Source organism: Rhinolophus ferrumequinum, chromosome 16 (assembly GCF_004115265.2).
Source record: "Rhinolophus ferrumequinum isolate MPI-CBG mRhiFer1 chromosome 16, mRhiFer1_v1.p, whole genome shotgun sequence".
NCBI classification, from domain to species: domain Eukaryota; kingdom Metazoa; phylum Chordata; class Mammalia; order Chiroptera; family Rhinolophidae; genus Rhinolophus; species Rhinolophus ferrumequinum.
The window spans coordinates 20,337,551-20,356,199 of NC_046299.1; the positions used below are offsets into that span (position 1 = coordinate 20,337,551).

The 18,649-nt window shown below is 41.3% G+C and overlaps 1 protein-coding gene across 1 annotated transcript in view; it reads right to left on the bottom strand.

Moving 5' to 3' along the window:
* Positions 1-16,009: 16,009 nt before the first annotated feature.
* The window catches only part of SORCS3 (sortilin related VPS10 domain containing receptor 3), a 539,475-nt gene continuing 536,835 nt past the window's right edge, over positions 16,010-18,649 (bottom strand). Inside the window, exon 27 of the mRNA XM_033131434.1 lies at positions 16,010-17,921. Within this exon, the coding sequence (XP_032987325.1) occupies positions 17,857-17,921 (65 nt within the window). The 3' untranslated portion in view covers positions 16,010-17,856. The remainder of the gene's footprint in view (positions 17,922-18,649) is intronic.

The following is an 18,649-nucleotide window of genomic DNA, read 5'->3' on the forward strand; positions in this document are numbered from 1 at the left end:
GTTCTAGGTGCTGTAGATAAGACAGTACATATGATTAGGATGGTCCCTGCTCTCATGGAAATGACATTGTCAGTCCTGATGATTTAGATTACTAGTTGGGAGGAAAACAATCACACAAGCTATAAGGTGTTCAGCTTTGACTATGTAGAGTCTGAAGTTTCTATGGGTTAATCAAGAAGACAGTTATATAAACAGTCATGGGGCTGTAAAGTACAACATAAGTAATATAGTCAGTAATATTATAATAACTATGTATGGTGTCAGGTGGGTACTAACCTTATGAGGGTGATCACTTGTAAGTTACACAAATGTCGAATCCCTATGTTGTACACCTGAAACTAAAATAATATCGTATATCAACTTTAATTGAAAAACTTTTAAAAATTAGAGAAAGGTGACATTTCCAGCAGATGCAATGGTGTGCTGGGGCTGGCTCACACCAGCTCTGGAGAGCCGATTGTTAAATTTTCAGTTATTTTGTGAACTGGTAGATGTTAACTCAGGAGTTAAAATCAGCCATGATCAGTATATTTATGTCATAGAAATTGGCATATTCAAATCAGAGCCCCTCTTTTCTCTTCCCACGAGAGCCCACTGTGAAAGATTTACTGGCTTATTGTTGGATAGAGGAGCAGAGGCCCAGATATGTAGACCAGGAGAAAGACTTTGACTCCCTTGGGTTCTACAGCATGTAGTTAAGTTTATGGGGTATTAGAAGGCAGATGGTAGTAAGAGTCTTAGGATAGATACACTAACCTAGGGGAGAGTCATAAAAGCAGATGACTGAGAAAAGAGCTTTAAAAAGTTAAAAAACAAAAACAAAACAAAAAACAAAAACAATAGTTAGGCGAGAAGCAAAGGGGGAATAAAAGCCTCCAAAGAGATTTGAATGCATCAGATTTGAAGTAGCAGGAAGGAGGTCCACAAGGGAAAGTTTAATAGGACATTTCCAGAAGGAAGTGTTCCACTTGGCTGCGTTCATCTTGTTAAATTATTGTCTGAAGATTAGAAAGTGTCCAAGAATTTTGGTGGCTGGGGTGAGGTGAATCGTTAAACTCAGACAAAGCATGTTCAAAGAGTAATGGGAAATGAAGTCAGATGCACAAAGGTGAAAAGTAGGTGGGAACTGAAGTGGCGATAACAAGATACAAAACCTCCAGAACCGGAGGCACTCACTCTCCTGAGATTGAAGACACCTAAATCATTGAACTTGGAAGTTCAACTGCTTACCATTTAGGGTAGGTTTTTCTACAGATGGCTAATTTCATTTCCCGCATGTTGAATTCTTCCTAGTGTTCTGCTCAGAAGGTAATGTAAATTTCATGCTTAGGGAGTACCATGAACATATGCTCCAAGAGGGAGTATTTTCTCTGATCATTTTTAACTCATAAAAGATGCAGCAGGCTTGAGGGAGAGGAGGAAAAAGAAAAGAGTATGACACTTACATTGCCTCTCTGGCAGTAACCATCCCAACCTCATCTTAGAGAAGCTGCTTCATCTCTATGCAACTGAAAGGGATGGTCCCGTTCTGCACCGTGATATCCTGCTATCCAAGTCTCAGCGGACGGGGTGGGGGATGGGAAGCTACTCAGCAGATGGCCATTTCAAAATCTCAACAGACAGTGACTTGCTGGCTCCAAAAGACAAGCTACAATAAACAGATTCTCTATCTCTACAACTTTTCTCTAGGACTCTTTCTTTGCTTGAGTCCTTCTTGTTGCAGGAGCATGAACTTGAAGAGCAAGTAAAACTAGGGATGAATATGGGCAGACAGGCAGGCAGGTCGGCAGAGGAAATCAGAGAGGAGAGACCATGTGGTTCCTGTGAGACAGAGAGAGTAAGCTTACCATTGAGCCTCCTAAGAACTGGAACTTAGAACTGGAAAGTCGGAAACCAAGAACAAAGTCAAACACAAAGGCAATCTACTCAAGATCTCAATTGATGATAACAAAACAGTCATAACTAATATAGGCATGGCTTTTATCCAAGATACTATCTTTTCATGATTACAACTTGATTACCCTCAACAAACATGTAGTAAGTTCTTACTCTATACCAAACACACAGGGAAGAAGGTACAATCTTCACCATCCTCAAATAGCTCTCAGAGTGGAAAACGGAAAAGAAAAAGCTCTGTGCTGAGACTTCCCTGGAAAAGGCCGAAAAGGAATATGGGAAGCAGCAGCTCAAGTCACAATTTGGGGGCAGAGAATTTCTCAATTATTGAAGGGCAGCGGATTTTCTATCAGCAGATGGAGGGCAGCTCGGACTCAAAGAGCTGAGCACAGAGGACTTGCAGCTTACTGTGGTTAGAACCATTGCTTCATCACTTCACACAATGATATTTAGCCTACTTGGCAGGCTGATTGGTTTCTCTCTGCTCCAGAGCCATAGTCTGAACACTACCTCTGGGTTCTACCAAAAGGAATATGTTGATTTGGCTTGGCTAACTCCTATAAAATCAAACATGTTTTTCTTCATTGATAGCCACAAATCAAGTCACAAGACTAACACAAACCAAATACACCCAGATGAACACCTGATAAATGAGATTGATTATCTCATGTAATCCTTAATCAGTACTATGCAGTCCCTACTATTATTATTCATATTTTGAGATGAAAATAAAGGAAACTAAGTCTTAGCTTTGTTAAGTCACTTGCCAAAGTCACCCGCCAGAGGTGACAGATGAGACCCAGTCCTATTTCCATGATCTTCATTATTACACTATGCAGAAGGCATCGTACAGAAGACTTCTTATCCAAATGAACACATACCATTGGCAGTAGTAAGACAATCAATAGTCCAAGTTATACATTCACTGATCGCTCTCAGAGGAGTCATTGCCTTTGGGAAGGACAGCTGTAAAGAGCCACCTGGAAAAGGTGGATTTAATTAAATAAAAGATAATGTTTGAGTGCATATTCAATTTTTAATTTCTTTATAACATCAAGGTGCCAGATTATATCTTCCATACACACACATACAAATTTGTGTGTGTGTGTGTGTGTGTGTGTGTGTGATATATTGAAGAAAAAAAAGAAATCCACAGGACTAATAGCAATTGTTATTGGGAATGATGAGCTGATCCTACTTAATTAGCAATAATTGAACAAGGTAATATATGGCAGTGTTTTTGTTGGCAAACAGAGATGGTGGAAACTTGTAATTAGCAAGAAAATCCCTCAAGTTGTGGCTCATGTCCCCTCCCGCCAGGCAAGGGTTCCATAAAAGCAGGGTACGCAGTGATGAAAACACTGAGGTAAATCATGAAGCAGTCCTCCAGTGCTTGGGATGGAAGAAGGATAGCCAGTATTCACTTAGTGTTGACTGGAGGGAGGAAAAGGAAAAATATGTAAGACTTCCATTCACACACCAGATGTTTCCATTACACAAACACTTGCAAGAAAGCTCAGCTTATGGATGATCATAATTATTGAGTTTGAGGGCTTAGCAACCACGGAAGAAAATTCCACAGAAGAGAGAGGACTGCCATCTAAGGCCTAGTGCTCTGACAGGTCCTGGTGCTCTAGCCTTGGTTATGGTGGTGGGGGTGGGGGTGTCCAGCCTGCTGTGTATCCCACTGGACACACAAAAAACCATTGCCCTCCATCTCCCAGCAGTCCTCAGCTCTGGCTCACTACTGGACACCAGGACTGTAGCACTCACCTCTCTGGGTTTGCGGGTAGTTGGGGAGCTGATTTTCCTGCTCCTTGAGATATTACATTGAGAACAACCTAGCTGTGTCTTATATATCTCCTATCTGTAAGTACACTTTGAATCCTAAGGATTGGAATCTTGTTTTGGGATCTGAATACCATGGGATGGTGTCTTAGGTTGGGTTCCTTAGAAGCAGACCATGAGACAGGGATTTGAGCCATGTAATTTACTGAGAGAGTGTTCCAAGGGAGAAAAAAAAGAAGATGCATGAAGTGGGAAAAAGAGTCGAGCAAGGATGCAGTCTCAGGCTAAGTTTGGTTTGGACTTGATCCCCAGGGTCCTCTGGAGCATACATTACACCACAGACTTGCCCCATCAAGGAGTAGGGTTTGGGGTGTTACTTCCAGGAGAAATGTGCAGGAGCAGCTGGGAGACATTAGCAGCCAACACTCACAGATGCTGGTGTTGGATGTACTGCTGCAAAGAAGTGCAAATCCAAGTGTAGGGAGAAGCCAGGAAATTGCCTTCATACTCAGCAATTTGTTGTGGCAGCTCGGAGCCAGTATATTAAATTCATTACAGGACGAGGTCTCTCATTTGATACATACAATTACCTGATAAGATATAGAGGGCAGACATAATTTCTAGTCAGTACAGACTCCTACTTTCTAGCAGAGGAAATGTGCCACGAGAGACTGAATCGTTAGCCTAAGTAAGCCAGACAATATGAGAAGAGTTGGAACTTGAATCTAGGACGTCTGATTTCAAGTTCTGTGTCCTTTCTGCTACATCTCTCTGTCTCTTACCTCTCTCATGGTAAAGCATGAGAAAAGTCCAATGATAACAGCAAGCATGTAGATAGCAGAGCAAACGAATGCTGTAGGGAGCAGGGAAGGGTGAGAAGACTTGAGCAGCCTTGTTGAGGGAGCCACATCTATCCTGGGTCTCTCCCATGTGGTTAGGATTTAGATGAATGGATGGATGAGCACTTCCCAGGCTCTGCTCAGGTAGTACAGAGACCAGAGCGATTGGGGTACCTCTGGCGTACAGCGTGTGGATCAAGCTGGAGAGAGGCTAGATTTGTACCAGCGATATGGAGCTGCATGTCTGTGTTGGGAAGAGGGTCCTCAATCACTGTGGCTTGTCTTTCCTTTCACTCATCTCCCACGTGGCTGTTCTCCAAGTACTCGCCCTACTCCCTTCTCTGGCTTCAAAATTCGATTTCAGGGTCTAGTTGTATCAACTTCTGAATAAGTGGTCCTAGACAGTGGAGAGCTGCATAAAATTGCCTTCCATCATCAGATGAAGTGGAATAAAGTCCTTTTGTCTCAATATTCAGTTTCTATGAAGTAATGGTAGGATTTAATAGAATTTAGATGGTTTAGGAGAGGCCCAAGTATTCAAAAATGCCCAACTTTTGTCTCAAACACTCCTCCCCAAGAGGTTTCCAAGAGTCTCAGGGTAAAGGACAAAGGAAAACAAATTGCCACCTTCTTGTTCCTAAGACCTGGGCCATAAAGCCTGATGCAGAATGTTTTGAGAAACCTGAATGATACACGTGACCCAGTGTAGATATTTATGAGGCCTCTTCACCAACCTTCCCCTCTCCTGGGAGTTCCAAAGAAATCAGAGCATGTGATGGCTCCGTCTAGCTCATGAAAATAGAAAAGTGCAAGAATGCATACAAAATAAAACTCCGCCTTTTTGCTGAGAATGGCACACACCATAGCGGCACGGTGATCCCCATCACTAGCAAAGGAAACCCAGTGGATGTCCTGGGATCTGAGCAATGGGATCACTCTCTCTCTCCTCCTTCAAAGAGAAGCAGAGGCAGGGGTATCAGTGGGAAATAACTTTTAATAGTGGGCCAACAGGCTTGTGAGATTGAAAGACTCGTACGAACTAAGGTATCTAATAATAATAAAGTTCAAAAATATGGACCAGAATAGCATGCTCACAGCACACAACCCGGATTCACTGTAGAGAGACAAAGAAAGGACTGGCACTGGCCTGGTACATTTTAATGGAGAAGGAAGAGTTAAGGGAAAGAAATGAATCATGGGACCTGGCAGTGGATGCTGATTGCTAAGGATGAAGAGCCATCGTGTAATGTTGGTCCCCACACAGATACTCTGCTTATTCCAAGTGTTATCCTTTTGCCTGCATCTTTATCTTATTTTTAGGAATGAGTCTATGGAATGGGCTGAAAGGATGACTCTCCAAAAGATATATCGACCCAGAACCTGTCAGTGTGACAGGTTTCTTACTTGGAAAAGGGATTTTTGCAGATATAACTGAGGATCTTTGGATGAGATCATTCTGAATGAACTGAATAGACCCTAAATTCCATGAAACGTCTCTTTATAAGAAAGGAGAGAACACACAGAGAAGTCATATGAAGATAGAGGCAGAGATTGCAGTGGTGCCTCTACAAACCAAGGAAAGCCAAGAATCGCCAGCAGCCACCAGAATTTAGGAGAGAGGCAGGGAACAGGTTCATTCTCAGGGCCTCCAGAAAGAACCAGCTCTGCCGACATCTGATTTCGGATTTCTGGCCTGAGAACTGTGAGAACAAATTTCTATTGTTTTAAGCCACCTGGTGTGTGGTAATCTGTCATCACGATTTAGGGGACTGACACCGCCTGTTAGGGGCTGCTCTTGGAAACCCTCTTGACAACAATAGTGTGAACAGATGAGTCACCAGGCTGCCCCAGCTCAGGTACCTCCACTGTGAGGGAACAAATCAGCCAAACAGTGTTATAATCTGCATTGAACCATGGGAGTTCCATAGTCTCCCCAGGGCCACTGACCTCACGCAGAAGCTTCTGCCCTCAGCTCACAGGCAGCATTGCAGCTCAAACACATCCGATTACACCCGCCTCAAGCACATCTTGAGGCCCCTGGGAAATATACTCAAATGACAGAGCTGTTCTCCTTTTGGCAAAGGTCTTTATCAAGCAACACAGAATGTATTTTCAGTCATTCTCATCTCACAATGAAGAGATAAACCCTATTAGTGTGTGTTCGCTGAGAAAGGGAAACACACACAAAAAAACACAAAAAAGACGCAAAACGCCATGGCTTGGTACCCCCAGGGACTAGCCAGGGCTTTGAGCCTTCATGAATCTTAGCAGTAGCCAGCGAACTGTAATTCAGTCTTTTTAACGTCATGATATATATTCATGTCAGAGACTTTAAGATAAGGAAAAGACTTTTGTGAAAAATGAAACTTCTGATGAATAACTCAGAGGATGCTGAATAATATACAAATATTGCTTTCCCCTCAGTCAGAGAGATTCCAAATCCTGCTGCGTTTGCATCCCTGTCAGTGCCATTCTTTCATAAGGAAAACAATTTGGAAGAGGAAAGAAAAACCTTGGCATTTGGGGCAGGAGGAGGGAGGAGTGGTGGAAAAGAGGAGGGAGAGGCGGAGAGGGGAAAGGCCTGGAGAAAGAAAGGAGGAAAAAAACTCAGCATATAATCACTGAAAGTTCTTAAAAGATGCAGGGAAATTGGCACATTGGTGATAATCACCATAATAACAAAGTTAATGATAGGCTCTGGGAAGGACCTTGCTTGGTCTCGCGGATTTGTTATAATGAAAAGGAGCCATTCAGCTGGCAGGCGTGGCTGCATTGAACAACGTGTCATTTATCCTACAACAGCTCACCAGTCACGTGATGGCCCTGACCACTTGTCTCCTGCACTGTCCCAGCCCTCATTATGCCTCTGCAAAATTATTGGCATCTTGGCTCTTCTCTGACTCGGCAAAAGAACAGGTGTAAACATTCATGGGGTGGTGGGGTTGGTTTAGGGGCTCTTTTTTCTAAACTTGTTTCATTGTTTCCTGTACAAGGGAGGGGAGGCAGTACTGGGTTGATGGATTGGCTGGAGTAGGGCTCACGTGGCCGTGGGGCAAGGAGCACCCTTGGGGAGTCTGAGCCTTCCTACCCTTCTGTCTTGCAAGGAGCCTTGCGGGGAGCCATACAGGTGTCCTAGGAAATTGCAGAGGAAGGGTGGAGGCAAAGGGATGGTTCATTTATGCCGAACCTATTATATATTTTCTATTCATTATTAATTTTCTTCGTAAGAACAAAAGAGAAAATTGAGGCTTGGGGAGATTAGAGATTTACCCAAAACCACAAAGCAGAAGCTGGCACTGAACCCAGACCTCTATCTAGCTTTTCAAAGGCTAAATCCTTAGGGCAACATCAAGTTCCTGCCACCAAAGGTGAAGGTAATGCCCTAGATGAGTCTGCGGTAGGAAGTGATCCCTTAATTCTGAGAGCTCAGCGTGGGAGAGACTTCATTTGAAGGAAGGAAGGTTGCATGATACAAAGATAAACACATAAAAACTATAGTCTGTCAATGGAAAAATTGTTTAGAGAGCAGACTATTTTCGAAAGCTGGGAGGGCGAGTTTGAGCCCCACCACTCGATGTCTCTCCACTGGGTGATCTCATCCAGGTCTGTGGCTTCCAGAGTTCCCTTCTGAACCTTCAGGCATCACCCTGTTTCACAGTGTCAGGTAGGTGCTAAGGCTCAGGGAAGAAGTTCTTCAGCTAAGTTCTTCACCTCACAGTGTGTGCAGAATCCCCGGCCATGTTTGATAACCACTTGAAACCTTAATTTGTGTTGTTCTGTTCCAACGTTTGTTAACAATGGCAAATTACTTAGGATGGGACGTTGCCAGCAAAATTGTGAAACACAAAAGTGTCTCTACTTTTGCGAAAGGCGTAAGACAAAAGAGTAGCAGAGAGCAACATAAAAGCCATTTCTTTTGCCAAGAATCTTGAGTAATGATTTCCTGCATCTTTAATACTCATTGTGAAGGACCTAAGTAATTACAGTTTCGTTTTCCATTTGTAAAGACCAATAAACCATTCTCTAGCAGATATTATGCTACTACAAGTCTATTTTAAAATTATTGTCCATCTTTGACCTATGAATGTTCCTATTTTAACGATGCTTAATAATCAGTACTGCCAAACAATCTCATTATGCTTTTTTAAAGTTTATTAAAAAGGACTCTAGTGAAATACCCGGAAATCCACTAAATCTCGAACACAATTATGGACATTTGATGTGACTTTTACTTTCTTCTTATTGTTTTAAATTATGAAACGAATATATGCTCATTATATTCATTTATAAAGTTAGAATAGTATTGAAAATACAAACTTTGTCATGGACAGATTAGAAGGTCAGCATTTTTCTAAATTCAACTCCTGATTTTTTATTTGTTATTTCATAGTTGTCTTTCTAGCCCATTTCCCACTATCCCTCCATCCCTATTCATCCTCCAGTTCTGCCACTTCTTCAAAACTCTTATCACTTTGCCAGAGAGAGAAAGGAAAAAAAGATTCTAGATGGGAAAAACTGTATAAACAAATTCCAACGTTATTAATGCCTAGTGTAAATATACTTTCCTTCTATAATTCTTCCTTAACTTTCACCACCAGCCTAATTACGCCTCTCCACCCTTCTGTTACCTTTCTCAAAATTATCAAAGCACTTTGTTTCCTCAAAAAGTGTGATAGAAAATAGAATGCTCTTTAAATTATAGGTTCCACCAAGCCAAGGCAGGGCTTACATATTTGTCCCCGAACTTCTAACACCTAACACAGTACCAGGCACTTATTTTTTTAGTTTATGCTCAATAAATATTGAAAGCATAGTGATTTTACAAGTTACTTGAAAGGTTATTGTAGTGAACATTCATCCTTTGTCTAGCATCTATTGTACCTTCATAACCACTCACGTATTGCCTTTGGTGGTGGAGGAGGGATAACTTTTCTCCTCGTGCATCTAGTCTAAGTGGAATAGTAAATTCAAATGCATCCACTCCCATTTCAAAAGCCAGAGCCACGCTTCCAAGTCTATTTCCCACATGGTTTTCCTCACTGCTTAGTTTTCTAAGGCTGTTATAGCAAGTACCACAGATTGGGTGGCTTAAACACCAGAAATGTATTTTGTCACATTGTGGAGACTGGAAGTCAGAAATCGAGGTGTCCGCAAGGTTGGTTTCTGAGGCCTCTCTCCTGATCGATAATCATCTTCACCCAGTGTTTACATGTTCTTCCCCCTGTACCAATCTGTGTCCTAATTTCTTCTTATGAGAATGTCAGTCAAATTGGATTAGTACGAACCCTAACAGCCTCATTTTAACTTAAATACCTTTCTAAAGTCCTCATTCCCAAATACAGTCAGTCACATTCTGAGGTACAAGAGGTTAGGGCTTCAACATATGTATTTTAAGGGGACACAGTTTAGCTCATCACACTGGTATCATGCAGTGAGCATGTCATCTAAACTTTCCCAGTTGGGAAATTTATCTGGAATTTTGAATCTTTAGTAAGATAGGGATAGAAGAGATGATTAGAGTTCATTCATTCCAGAGGAGACCTTCCGTAGGATGCTATCTGCCAGAAAAACATTCCTATGTTTCCTGATTCTCATCCCTCCAAAGCTAGCTGACCTTCTGCCTCTTTCCAAGCTGTGTTCTCCAAACTTGAGTTGAATCCATGTGCTCCTAATGCCTTCCCATAAATTCCTTTTTACTTGAATTAACCAGGATCAGTGTCTATTTTCTTATTAACTGATATACAATATATATTTATTTAAAAAGCATCTAAAGCTATGCTCACTGACCTTGACTATGTAGGAGTCCACCACCCCAATGAGAGTCCCTCAGAAGACTCCAAGGCTGATAGGGGATCTCCATAAACAGCTTTTAGGCTCAAAGAATTAGATTTCCATCCATAGGTCATGGTCTGAAAGGGAAAAAAACAATCCAAGGGTAAATGGAACATGGACACATCTCTGACTTTATGCTCTCTCTGAATTTTAAGTTAGGATGACTGTAATATCCTGGTTTGCTTGAGACAGTCCTGTGTCATGCTTGTCTTCCCAGAGTAATTATTAATAGTGTTCCACTCTATGTCCCAGTTTGGATAAAAAATGATATGGTTACCCTGCATGACGTGGGTTCTGATCATTGACATATTCCCAGTATCCAGAACAGAGCCTGACAGAGAGCAGGTTTTCCATAAATATTTTTTGAATGAATGAATGAAAGGGTTCTTGCCCCATTATCAGCTACAGATGCATGTTTAATTATTTATTTCTATTCTCCCTGATGTCACTTGCTGGGTCTAAATCATTAAGCCAAGAGGCTTTGGAAGGATAGCACCTTGCTATGGAGAACTCTTAGAAAGGAGACGTGTGTTGGGAGACCTGCCATGTTCCTGTTAGCACCCATTCAAGTGGTGGCTGCCTCTTTAAAAGGGATGCATTTCAAGGCAAGGTGTGAAGTCCACCTGTTGTTGGAAAGTTTGCCAAGGTGGATCTCCACTTTGCTCAGAGCTCTTTCTCCTCCTACCTGCCCATCCCCACCTACTGCCTGGTTGAGGCTCCACCTTGTTCAGCAGGCAATCAACATTCCACTAATTAGGAGGCACAAGGCATAGCATTGGATGATTAGCTCATGATGAGCACAGGCTGCCTCGAGTGGTCTTGTTACCATTATAAATAGTTTAGAAATCTTGGGAGCATTCATAGTTTCCCCTCACAGAAGAGAACCTGAAATTGACAGGTTGAAATGAGAGTATGTCAAGTGGAGCTTTGTAATGGACAATGATTAACTCTATTTCTCTAGACTCATCTCTTCTCTCTTCTTCCCTTGGTGTCCCTCTCTCAAAATGTCCCAGATGCCAATGGAAAAAGCCCAACAATCCTCTAATTGAACCATAAGATTGTGGAAGGTCAGTGCAAGCAAATCATTCTGGTGCTCCAAGGACCAGGTGTGCTGTTTATGGAGACAATTTTATGCTTTCCAGGTGATTCTATCTAGAAACCAAGAAAGACAGATTAGTGACAAGAAAAACAATTCTGTCCTGTCTCTCTTACTTCTGCACAGCCTCCTTTCTCTTCTTATCTACCATGCTTGGACACAATGTTAATTGCAGCTACTTCTTGGAAGACTGATTTTAATAACCCTTTGGAAGGGAGAATAAGCACCAAAAGACCCTATCTCATAGGAAGAGGCTTCTGGGAAGAGGCTCCAGGGAGAAGAAGTAGGGCTTTCTTGGTGGGGAGAAATCCCTGGGGCCTAGGGATTTCTTCAGCACATGGGACACTTTGGGCACAGACATTTCAGCTAAGCAGGTCTCTGTTCTTCAGGGACCAGACCACATACTTTCTCAAGAGCAAATTACCGAAAGCTCCACTATATCTGGTTAATTTCTAATAGCTGCAAACAGCGCCATTCCCCAGAGACTAAGCCATAATGACAGATGGCATGTGTGCTTGTCATGATCTATTTTCCTCTGTCTTTCCTGACATTTTGAAAAGAATCTCAATGTTGTGTTCACTCTCCGAAAGCGCTCTCCTTGAGCTGTGACCAGAATCGAAGGCAAGAAACCATGTCCTCGATACCTCCAGATATATAAAAGGTATATATATATATATATGGCAAATAATTGTTTTATCTGATTATTTTTCAACGCGTAAAGATGTAGGAACTCAAGTCAGTGACCCTCAGAGGGGCTTTGACGGACCCCAAAACCTGGAACTGCAAACATCATCATCAAAGCTTCATACCAGAAGGGGGAGTCAACAAGAACAAAGTTATAAATACTGGAGCCTCAAAGCATAAACAAGCAAAGCCGAACTATTCTTGTCCCAGCAGCATGGCTACCTCCAGAGCATCACTACATTTATCAAGGATGAGCATGTTTCAGAACCTGAGAGCCTTCCATCTATTTTTATGAGTCATTTCTGGCAGTCCTGATTAGAAGCGTCCATGTCTTATCTCTTCCATATTGTCCACGGAAAATTAAATCGGTTGTATTTATAAAATAAAATTTAAAAAGGCAATAAAATGGAATCAAGATGTCAATACTGGATTTTAACCCAAATCTTCTTCCTTGTGAGGGGGAGCAGAGGGAGATGTCTCCCCAGATAATTCTGAATTATATCCCTGGAAGTACAGCCCTAGGTGAGAGATTAGTCAGATCATTTTTACAACTTAAGACCAGGGAGGACAGAGGAAAAAGATGCAGCACAGCAGAACTAGAGCTTCTCAGATTCAATTCATTATTTGTCAGGCCCTCATCATTTTGTGTATGTTTACCCAAATTATCTCATTTCATCTGGGTTCCATCCCTGTGAGATAGATATCATTGTGTTCAATTTAGAGATAGAAAAATTGGATACTGATTATGTCATTTTACCCATCTGGGCCTCAGATAATTAAAAAGTAATGGATCCAAGTTTTATTGAGACTTTTAGTCTCTGAATAAATTGAACTCTGGCCAGGCTCTCCTTCCCCCCGCCCTTTTTTTTTTTTTTTTTTGTATACAATGGCCCTCTGAATGAACCGATATCTCATCATGGTATATGGTCTGAAAACAGAGGCAAAGAGCATTTTAAAGGGTACTGTGCTACTGTACAGTTAATGGTAACAAAAATAAGTTTAAGGGACATCACGATGCCATAGTACTTTGAGAGGGAATTGTTGGGCTACATCTGGTCTCCTTTGGCAGTACTGTTGGAGCAGGTCAGAGAATTTGGCGGGATCTGGTGCGTGTGTGTCAGGATGAGGTATCCTCATTGCTTATGTGTGTTCTCTGGCCTTCTTCCTGTTGAACAAGGCCAACCACTTTAGAGCAACACAGCATGTGAAGCCGGGGCCTGGCAGCTGTCTACTGAGCAGCCTGACTTCCGTCCAGTGAGGGAAGTAAGGGCATCAGGCCATGGGCTGCTAAACAAGTGGGTCAGGAGGGTAACAGGATGTGGACGGATGTGAACTACTGAATAATGAGCACACTTAGGAAGTTAGAATCTAAACCATTCTGGACATTGTAAACATGGGAGCCATATTGGCATAACCATTGGCTCCCTACTGACTCTCAATGATGTGCAATTCAGTCAGCTTTGCATTTGTTAGGGAGTGGTATGGTGGAAAGAAGACATGGATTCTAGCTTCAGCTCTGCACTAGTTTGCTGTGCAACCTTAGAGAAGTCACTTTCCTCTCTGAGTCTCTGTATATCCCTTTACAGAAGAAGAGAGTTCTCCTAAGTACAGCCCATAGTAACCATCTCCCAATCATTTTGGAATTGGCCATGTGCTTTTCAGACCTCTGGAAAGCAAAACGAGCCAGTAAGGCAGGCTTTAAGTGCTTTCCTTTTACAGATAAGGAAATCGTGGTCTAGAATTACTTGCTGAAAGTCAGAGATCTCCTAATTCCTGGCTTAATATTCTTTCCAAAGTACAATCCATCACCACCTTAATTCACAGTGTGTTTCTGTTCCAGATAACTCAATTAGATGACTCTCTCAGAGTTGCAGCTGTTGCCCAGAAGGAAATGAGCAAATTTGGAAGCTGTTCTCACTTCTGTAAATTAGATGCCTGTGTCATGGTGACAGAAACCAGGGCAGGTGACTTTTACTCACTCTCCCTGAACTATTTCAGTAGCAGATAGAGAAGTTATCCTCAAACATCAGTGCACATGAGACTCCTCAGAGAATCTGCTTACGGTGCTGAGAGCTAGGTTCCAACTCCAGAGTGCTTTCGCAGGCTTACTTATCAGGTCTAGAAATGACTTAGAGAAGACAATTCTGATGCAATGTCCTCATCCTGGTGAGACACCCAGCATAGAAGTAGCTACAAAGCTAGTCACACTCTCTGCCATCTGCCTTTGCTCATCTACTATTGAGAAATCTGACAGACCTATGCTGGTGCTGGATACAGAGATTATATTCCTAGCACAGCTTAGCCCGAATGAACCAATTAGTGGTAAAGTGTTTTACCACTTTATTTCACTTTTATCCTTTTTAATCTGGTGGAACAATTTTATCAACCTGTCATAAAATTAACATGGAAAGAACTCAGATTCCATTGGAAAGCAAAAACTAATGCATGTAGAAAATTCACCTTTGACTTGGGATAAGAATATCAGACACTTTACACTATTTGTGAAACTCAAAACTATTAAAAAATCCCTTAAAGACGTACAGGTACTTTATGTTATAAACCACTAATTAGACTGAGAAAACCAAGTACTTCTTTTAGAGGTACCATAAGTGACTCCTTAATATTTAAGAAAGGTACTTATATAATGTAAATTTGTTTAAAAGGTGAGTATAACTCAAGAAAACTTATACCAATAAAAATTTGTAATTTGTTAAATAGATTCACAAATATAAAAAGCCCACTTTTGTTTAATCTTACATGTTCAATTTGAGTCCAGCATATATGATTCCTCCAGAATAGCCAGTTAGTATGCAAAGTGTGGCAGCAAATTATTGACTAAAGCTTTCAGGTTTCTCGGATCTGTGGAAATTCATCATATATTTTGAAACACTAAGAAAACTAAAATATCCAGCTCTTATTCTAGATATTTATTTCACATTCCCTTATTACGTAACATGGAGAAGAGCCATTCACTCACCCTTCCAAATTCCTTACTCAGCACAGGCAAGAGAAGGAGATGTTACAGGTGTGATTCATCAAACAGCATGAAAATGGTAAGAGAGAGCGAGAGAGAGAGAGAGAGAGAGAGAGAGAGAGAGAGAGAGAGAGAGAGAGAGAGATTGATTTCCTGCTGATTTCCTCTCCTGTTTTTATTACTCCTTCTGAAATCTTCAAGACCTGAGTTGGAGTTCCAAGAGGTCACAATCAAGTCCAAGCAGTTACCCAGACATCTGCGTAGAAGTCCTGGCCACAAACATTGGGATGGGAAAGTTGGATACTGATTCTAATAAGGGTTCCCCATGGTGGCCATAGTAAATGAACAGGTAGAGTAAATGGAACTATTGTTCTAAATCCTTCATGCCCTTCCTAGATTGGAATTACCTATCCACACCTTTTATCATGTAACTCAGTAGTGTCTTACACCAGAGTAGGCAGAGTCTGTTTCCCTAGTCCTTGATGTTGGACATGGCCATGTGGTTTGCTTGAGTCCATGAAATGTAGGTGATAGGTAAATAGAGTGACCACTTTGAGCCAAGGCATTAAAAGCATAGGGTATTATGTCAGCCTGACTTGGAATTCTGCAATCCACCATGAAAAAACATACCCTGGGTACCTTCTGGTCTTGGAATGATGACAGCTCATGGAGCAGACTTGAAGCAACTGAAGCCTGCATCCAAACTAGCCCAGGTGAGCCTGGTCAGTCCCAACTGAGCTCAGCCAAAACACAGCAACCTGAAGACTCAAGTGCAAAACATAAATGTCTGTTGTTATAAGCTATTGAGATTTTTTTTTTGGCCGTGAAGCATTATTATAGCAATAGTTGACTGATATAATAAAGAAAACTGCCCAAAGAGAGAAATCTCTGACAACTATATAGCTTTGATGTACAAAAATACATTTATTTTCAACAATTTCAAAACCACTGTCTTTTTTTACAGTAGAAATATTCAAATGGAACAATAAAACCAAGAACAGTATATGTACATATACTGTATATATAGATATGACTCATGCATTTGTATTCCAGTGTTTAGTACAAGTATTGCAATTGTCTGCCCCATTTAACCCTCGAAACAAAAAAGCAGGATCTTTAGAAATACTCCTAACCTTGATCTATGCTGTAGCCAGTAAGATTTCTGTAGATCACATTCTCTCAGTGTCTCACAGAGAAAAATGTGAACATCCCACAAGTATGAACAGGTACAAAATTGGCCTTTCCTCCCATATATACAGTATATCATTTTCTAAAAGTGTGCACAGGCTAAGCCTGGGGGGAAACAAAAAGAAGGTTACAGCATGGCTTAAAGTGACCCTATTGAAACCAATTGATGTGTGTAAATGGGTAAAGGGGCTGGGGTGCTGGAAAAGAGAACACTGGCTTTGAAAGTCAGTCACTCAAGAGGTAAGAACTATCTTAAGGGAACTGAAGGCAGACATTTGACTTTAAGAAAGTTGTGTACATCTGACAAGCAAATAGCACAGCTTTGCTAAAATCATCTTTGACTAATATCATTAAAGACTAGACCCCTACTTGGCCTGCAGGGTTTGCATGGGCTCATGGTTCCACAAATGCCACCCCCCTCCCAACCTCTCTAAGTCCTCTTATGCCAAGAGGCACTCACTGGGCTTAACCTAGTGCCCAGGGAACTTTTCTGAGCTAAGAATAACCCAAGAATTCCCCAGGAGCACAATACATTTCCTTGGAATCCAACCAGAAAGCAGACCAGTGTCATCTTTAGATCCATTGCATGGCTTTGTTAGAGAAACCATTTTCTCAGGCTGATAATATCCTCAACCTTTTCTTTTGGGAGGGGAAGCCTTGTACCCCCATCTCCATCTCAGTTTGAAGTCTCTAGCGGGCTTCATCTTGCAACTTCTCCCATGTCACTGATGGAACAAAAAGACCCCCATGTTCTACAATGTCACCATAGTCCCTCCCTTACCAATTGTCCAACGGAAGCCCTCCCCCTCCCCCCTTATATATATAAGTAGAAACCAGCTATGTCATGGACACAGAGATGCAAGAGTTAATTGTGACAGACAACTGGAGAGCATCCAGAACCCAACACATCAAGCAGTCCTGGGGGTTGGTCAGCTCTGAGGGTGAGTGCATAAGCCAACACACACGTCTTTCTTTTTTCTGTTTTCTTTTTTACTAAACATTAAATTATTTCTTAGGAAATAAAAAGTTATTTACATTGTAATTATATACAATAAGCCATCAGTAGCCTCGCTATTGACATGCACGAGGCAGGGCCTTTCATAAAGGTGTGCACGCTTTCTGCAGCTAATGTTCACTCCCCATCAACCTACCTCCTGCAGATCTAACTGGGAAATGGTTTATGTTTTAAGTGTGTGTGCCAGGGGAAGGGGACGGGAGAGAGAAATGGGAGGTGAATGAGAAGCTAACCCAACTTTAAAAATAAAGAGAAAGAGAGACCACAAGGAAAAAGAGTCATTGCACTATTAATGGCAGAAAAAAGCAAAAAGGCCATGGGAAGATGTATACTTTTCCCATAGCACAAACACAGCCATTTATCCTTTTTGTCTCATTTTAATCAGCTAAGAATCCCTTTGCCTCCCAAAGCTAAGCATCTGCCTGCTATTCATGAAGGGGCCCTTGGTAAACAAAGGTTAAAAAAGACATTTTCATAATAATAGTAATAGTAACCATCAAAAATAAAAAGTCAGAAAGATGGTGGACCACGTGGCTTGTTGGTATTAAACACTAGTGCAGTTGGGGATCTCCTTTGTGCTTTCACTGTTTGCAATGGTGGCAATGCCTCCTGCAGGGGAGAGAAGACAGGGAAAAAAGGGTGTAAATTTCACAAAGGTGGGGATCTTTTTTGTTGTTGTTTAATTTACTGCTAAATAAAAAATCCACCTTGAACAGGTGCTTACTATGTTATTTATTTCATAGGGCACCTGTATATTCCATCTTATCGTGTTTCCCCGAAAATAAGACGTAGCCGGACCGTCAGCCCTAATGCGTCTTTTGGAGCAAAATTTAATATAAGACACAGTCTTATATTAAGACCGGGTATAATATAATAAAATATAATATAATACTAGGTATGATATAATACAATACTAGGTCTTATATTAAATTTTGCTCCAAAAGACACATTAGAGCTCATGGCCCGGCTAGGTCTTATTTTCGGGGAAACACGCTATTAGCTCACTGGCTTACCTCATCTACATTTGACATTTGCCATCTCCCACACGGGCGCACAAGGTAGGAGAAATACCTTGCCGTCTTCTACTCTAGTGAGAGTCCACATGTACTGAACACTGACTAAGTGGCAGGCACTGGGCTAATGACAAAACATCATTTCATTATCATGACAATCTCAGAAGGTACTGTGTTTCCCGGAAAAATAAGACCTAGCCGAACAATAAGCTCTAATGCATCTTTGGAGCAAAAATTAATATAAAACCCGGTATTATATTATATTATATTATATTATATTATATTATATTATATTATATTATATTATATTATTATATTACATTA